At 47.6% G+C, this 6,559-nt stretch overlaps 1 protein-coding gene across 1 annotated transcript; it reads left to right on the top strand.

The window, feature by feature from the left end:
• Positions 1-664: 664 nt before the first annotated feature.
• Positions 665-3,958, top strand: LOC144485396 (uncharacterized). The gene is made up of 2 exons (XM_078203587.1): positions 665-778; positions 2,184-3,958. The coding sequence occupies exon 2, from the start codon at positions 2,530-2,532 to the stop codon at positions 3,286-3,288; it is 759 nt and encodes a 252-aa protein (XP_078059713.1). The 5' UTR covers positions 665-778; positions 2,184-2,529; the 3' UTR covers positions 3,289-3,958.
• Positions 3,959-6,559: the final 2,601 nt, after the last annotated feature.

Raw genomic sequence — 6,559 nt, 5'->3', positions numbered from 1 at the left:
AAAGTCACCACTGTCAGTGCAGGATAGAAATTCAGAACAGACAATTCTAGTTTCTATAGAACATTCTTTCCTCTCTCATTCCCCAAAAGCTGTGAATCTCCATCCCACACACTCTCCCTCCATTCTCACTCTGCTGTATCTAATATTCACCCTCCCAATTCTCCTGAAGGTGCTGATTGAGGCTGATTGACAGATCCATGCTCACTGCTTCCTGTCCTGGACACAGAGAGCTGGAAATCCCCATGCAGGCGGCCAGACAGATATATGTCTATCTGACTGGACTAACAATGTGTGGAATGTACAGACTGGGGAACAATGGGTGGGGGCGGAGCTCCCGGGTCCGCGCGCCTGAACCCGGAGACGTCACCGCGGAGCAGAGTGATTGCTATTGGCTGATTCAGGCAGGGCTCCATTGTGCCGTCACAATGACTCAGAGGGGCGTTCGCAGCACACAGTGTCCCATTGGCAGCAATATCGCTGGTTACAGAAGCGAAATACTGCGGATTGGACGCCAGCTCAGCGCGGCTGGCGGTCAAAGCCCCGCCCACCCCCACGTGGGCTCGGGTTCCGCCCCCTCATTGTCTACATGCGACAGATTGACCAATGGCAACGCGTGGAGGACCGGATGGGCACTGGTCCTCCAGCCAACCAGAGTCCGGGCCTTGTGTCAATTGTTGCATGGAGCTTCCACTGTTGCCCAGCAAAGCTGCTACTGCTCCTCTGTCTGAGTGAATATTGAGCTTCAGACAGACGAAAACTTCTCCTATCATCAACATCTGTGAGTAAAACGCTTTCTTCCCTCCCCCTTTTCCATTTATTTTCTTACTCTGGGGGAAAATTGGGGCCTTGGAGCAACTGAAGGGAAAGGAAGTGAATCCAGGGAGGCTACAGACTCTGGAAAGGTTGGCCCAGGTTTCTCTCTCTCTTAAAGACATTGACATCCTTTGCTCCCTCAGCTGACACATTTATTTGTCTGGCTAAAAGGATGGTCTGACTTCCCCAGGTGATGTCTGACATATAAGGGGAGCAAATTAATATTGTGCACATTAATCATAGAATCCCTACAGTGCAGAAGGAGGGCATTCGGCCCATCAAGTCTGCACTGACTACAATCCCAGGCCCTCTTCCCAGAACCCCTCAGATTACCCTGATAATCCCCCTGACACTAGGGTCAATTTGACATGGCCAATCAACCTAACCCGCACATCTTTGGACTGTGGGAGGAAACCTTATGCCTGGAGGAAACCCACACAGACACTGGAGAATGTGCAAACTCCACACAGACAGTGACCCAAGACCGGATTTGAACCCGAGTCCCTGGCGCTGTGATGCAGCAATGCTGTATCTAATATTGCCACCGTGCCGTCGAGCCTTAATGATCCAAATGTGTCAGAATTATGATCAGTAATTTCACAGGTGTAATAAATAGTGAGGAGCAAAGCCTCAGATTACAACAGGATGCAGATGGGCTGGTTAGATGAACAGAGCAATGGCAAATTCAATTTAACCCTGGAAAGTATGAGGTAATTCATTTTGGGAGAACTAACAAGGTAAGGGAACATACAATGAATGGTTGGTCCCCAGGAAGTACAGAGGACCAGAAGAATCTTGGGGTGCATTTCCATCAGACCCTGAAGACAGCAGGATAGATTAATGAAATGGTTCAGAAGGGATTTGGGATACTTCCCTTTATTAGCCAAGGCAGAAAATATAAGAAAAGGAGGTTATGATGGAGTTATGCACAATGCACACAGCTAGAATACTGTGTGCAAATCTGGTCACCACACAAGAACAAGGACATGATTGGGTCCTGGCAACTTGTCCACCCTTACCCACTGAATGGAAAAGAAGTGAATCCACTCTGTATATTCCACACATTTTTAGTCCAGTCATATAGACATTTATGTGTATGGCAGCCTGCATGGAGATTTTCAGATCTCTGTGTCTGGGACAGGAAGCAGTTCGCATAAATCTGTCAATCAGTCTGAATCAGAATGTTCAGGAGAATTGGGAGGGTGAATATTAGATACAGCAGAGTGAGAATGGAGGGAGAGTGTGTGGGATGGAGATTTACAGCTTTTGGGGAATGAGAGAGGAAAGAATGTTCCATAGAAACTAGAATTGTCTGTTCTGAATTTCTATCCTGTACTTACAATAATTACTTTTGTAAATTCCTTTTACAGGATATCAGAAGGTGAGGATTTACAGACAAATACCCAGAACAAACATCACAACAACATCTAACAGAGTCACTCAATTTATCGAGACCTGAATATTATCGACCTTTGATTCGAGAAGGAGAAATGTTTCTTGCTGCTTCAAAAGATTTTAAAGATCAGTGTGACTGGAAAAGCACCAAGACACATAAACAACCCTTGAGTGAAAGTGTTCCAGCACAATGAGTGTGGAAAGAGCTTTAACCAGTTACACAGCCTGAAAATACATCACAGCATTCTCAGTGGGGAGAGACTGTTCTGTGTGAGATTCAACTGATTGTTTAACCTGGAGAGTCACAAGGACACCCGCACCATGGAGAAACCGTGGAAATGTGGGGACTGTGGGAAGGGATTCAAAGTCCCATCTGATCTGGAAACTCATCGACGCAGTCACACCGGGGAGAGACCATTCACCTGCTCTGTGTGTGGGAAGGGATTCAGTCACTCATCCAGTCTGCAGAGACACCAGCGAGTTCACACCGGGGAGAGACCGTTCACCTGCTCTGTGTGTGAGAAGGAATTCACTCACTCATCCGACCTGCAGACACACCACCGAGTTCACACTGGGGAGAAACCGTTCACCTGCTCGCAGTGTGGGGAGAGATTCACTCGGTTATCCAACCTGCGGACACACCAGCGAGTTCACACTGGGGAGAGACCGTTCATCTGCTCTCAATGTGGGGAGGGATTCACTCAGTTATCCCACTTGCAGACACACCAGCGAGTTCACACTGGGGAGAGGCCGTACAGCTGCCCTCAGTGTGGGAAGGGATTCAGTCATTCATCCACCCTGCGGACACACGAGCGAGTTCACACTGGGGAGAGGCCGTTCACCTGCTCTCAGTGTGGGAAGAGATTCACTCAGTTATCCACCCAGCTGGCACACCATCGACTTCACACTGGGGAGAGGCCCTTTACCTGCTCTCAGTGTGGGAAGGGATTCAGAGTTTCATCCCACCTGCTGAGACACCAGCGAGTTCACATTGGAGAGAGACCGTTCACCTGCTCTCAGTGTGGGAAGGGATTCAGAGCTTCATTTGCCCTGCTGAGACACCAACACGTTCATGAATGATATTCGGGGTTGGATTCTGCTGTCATTGTTTCTGCTCTCAATTACATCCAGAGCTGCGTTTTGTTCATTCTCACAGTTGGTCAATGGGGAGGGTCGGAGGGTTTCTTTCTGCTGGACTGGCCGGTCTCACGACTTTGCCTCCAGTGGGCTGATGCTCTTTGAGTCTTGTTGCGAATACCTGGTTTTAAATTTCACAAGGATCAGAGTGACAGGGTGTTAGAAAGTTTAGAGATATTTCGTCAGCATTTCTGTTTGAAACCTCCCAGTGCTCATCCAATTTCCTTTGTAATTGTTTATTGTCTCCACTTCCTCCTCCCTCGTCGGCAGCGAGTTCCAGGTCATTACCATTCGCTGCATCAAAATATTCTTCTTCACATCCCCCCACTGCACCTCTGAACCAAAATCTGCGTCCCCCTCGTCCTTGTTCCATCAGCTAATGGGAACAGCTTTTCTTTGTCCACCTTATCTAAACCTGTCAGAATCTTGTCCACCTCTATCAAATCTCCCCTCAACCTCCTTTGCTCCAAGAGGAACAACCCCAGCCTGACATTGACAATAAAGAACAAACTAACAGAATGTGTTAATACCTGAAATTACCTGAATGTTTAATTTCTGTTTTAAAGATATTGTGAATATACTTTCCTGGACAATAAAGAAATTGGAATAACTCACCTTGGGTGTGGTTGAATGGAATATATCAATCTGGTATCCACCTACAGTCTAGTGAAAGTCTGGAATGTGTAGCTGGAAATCCCTCCCTAACAGCACTGTGGGTGTACCTACACCTCAGGCATTGTAGCAGTTCAGGAAGGCAGTGTTGGCGCTGATCGTGGCCGAGGCAGCTACATACAGCCACATATTCTCTTATAACTGAAGGACTGCAGATTGAATGTGAGGCATTATGGGACTGGACTATCTTGACCACATTCCTGTGACTGCTCAGTTTCTGCAATCACGGACCATTAAAGCTGCTTAGCAGGGCCCTGACAGAGGACCTGGTGAGAATATTTACTCAGAATGAGTTAGAATTAAACTTATTCCAGGACCGGCTGGTTTCAGCTGGTGAGATTCCTGAATCTGTAAAAAGGGGGTCGGACCAATCAACAAATGATGATAGGTAGTTGGTTCAAAGCGTTCTCAGGCATTATTTAAATTATTTTATCATATATTTGTGACCTGATAGTCGGTGAAGTGACGGTATACTCCAAGTAGCACTGGACTGGAAAGCAGACCTCTGAGCGTACATTCTAATGGTTATAATCCTATCCAAGCATGGATAGGATTATAATCAGAGCTCGAGTGGGGACCGGACAGGTCTCTTACCTGCTATTTGGAAACTAAGAACAAGAAACTTATCGACACAATGTTAAGAGAATAGAGCCAACGTTTTGAGTCTGGATTACACTTCATAAGAGCTCTTATGAAGGGACATCTAGACTCGAAACATTGGCTCTATTCTGTCTCCACAGATACTGTCAGACCTGTTGAGACTTACCAGCATTTTCTGTTTTTGTTTCAGATTCCAGAATCCGCAGTATTTTACTTTTATGATGAAATGATTAGTTCTGATTGGAATCCCCACGACCCTCCCGCAAAACAGAGGGAGTGGTGGCAAAGGGAGAAAAAGAGTAAGGATGATAAAGTCTGGGTTCTGATTCTCCGAGCCCATGTAGAATTAACAAAATGAGTGAACCAGTTTATAAAGAACAGAAGTTACCCATCCCTAACAAAAACTGATCAAATTAAAATAATTAGGTTGAGGAATATAACAAAAAAAAGATGAAGTTTAGAAAAGTTTGTTTTGTTGTTACTGAACTGTATTGTTGTCATTTTGTTGTTACCACACTGTATTCACCTCAATGCTTGTGGAATCTGTGTAGCGAGCAGGAATTGTTTAAACTAAGAATTTCTTCTTTGATTTTGATCAGCGAGAGGACATTATATTCTGTGAAATCTGCCTCAAGAATAAGGCTGATTGTTCAGTCTGAGTGTGAAAGAAAGATACAGGGGGCGATCTTACCGGCTCGACTCGCCGCTCGATTAGACCGGTGAGCCAGGAAGATAGCGTGCGAGACTAAAGGATTGCTATCTTCCCGGCTCGTGTTTTGCCGGCTTTATTCCCAGAAAGGGAGTGAAGGTTATTTGCACAGAGTTGCCGACATTACAATGTGATTGGTGGGTTCAGCATGGCTGCTTCCCCCACTCGCTGGCGAGACATCACATCGCCGAGAATCACTACTAGTCTTCACCAGCGGGGACCAGGTGCTTGGGCCACACTGGGTGTGTTGTGTGGGGGGGGGCTGTGTGTGTGGGATCAGAGGCCATTGAAGCCACCATGGTGGTCAGGGGCAGTGCCCATTGGGCAATGCCACATTCAGTACCCTCCTGGCACCCTGGCAGTGCCCAGTTGAGCACCATAAGTGTACCATGGGCAGTGCCAAGGGGATGGGTGAGGGTGGGGCTTAGTGAAGGGGTATTTATAATGACTGGGTGCTTATGCAAGGAGGGTGGACGCCAAGGGGGGAGCTTTGCATGGGGGAGGGTGATCGCGGGGGGGGGGGTGAATCTCTGCCAAGGGGAGTGGATGTGCACGGGGGAGCGTTCAGGAATTGGCCACGGAGGGGGCATCATGGTGATTGAATAAGCAGTGACCCTTAATTGAGTTACAATTAATGAATCAGTCATTATAGTAAAAGACCGAGTTTTTATTTGCTGTTAAAATGTAAAAGCTTAATTGCTGTGTATGTAACGAATGTGCAATGAAGATAAATTTTTAAAGTTTATTTATTTGTGTCACAAGTAGGCTCACATTAACACTGCAATGAAGTTACTGTGACAATCCCCTCGTCACCACATCCGGCGCCTGTTTGGGTTACACTGAGGGAGAATTTAGCATGGCCAATGCACCCTAACCAGCACGTCTTTCAGACTGGGTATGGATACAGGAGCAGCTGGAGGAAACCCAAGCAGACACGGGGAGAACATGCAGACACCACATGGACAGTGACCCAAGCTGGGAATCGAACCCGGGTCCCTGGCACTGTGAGGCAGCAGTGCTAACCACTGTGTTACCGTGCTGCCAAGTCGGCCATTTGGCCCGTCAAGCCCGCTCCGCCATTCATTTTGGTCATGGCTGATCATCGAATTCAATATCCTGAATCCCCCCGCCCCCGCACCCCCCCGCACCCCCCCATACCCCCCCGCACCCCCCCCCATACCCCCCCCCAATACCCCCCCCCCCCCCATACCCCTCGATCCCTTTAGCCCCAAG

The sequence above is a fragment of the Mustelus asterias genome, unplaced genomic scaffold, assembly GCF_964213995.1.
Source record: "Mustelus asterias unplaced genomic scaffold, sMusAst1.hap1.1 HAP1_SCAFFOLD_193, whole genome shotgun sequence".
Lineage (NCBI taxonomy): Eukaryota > Metazoa > Chordata > Chondrichthyes > Carcharhiniformes > Triakidae > Mustelus > Mustelus asterias.
The sequence above is the reverse complement of the archived record's forward strand: the minus strand, read 5'-3'. Positions and strand labels throughout refer to the sequence as shown.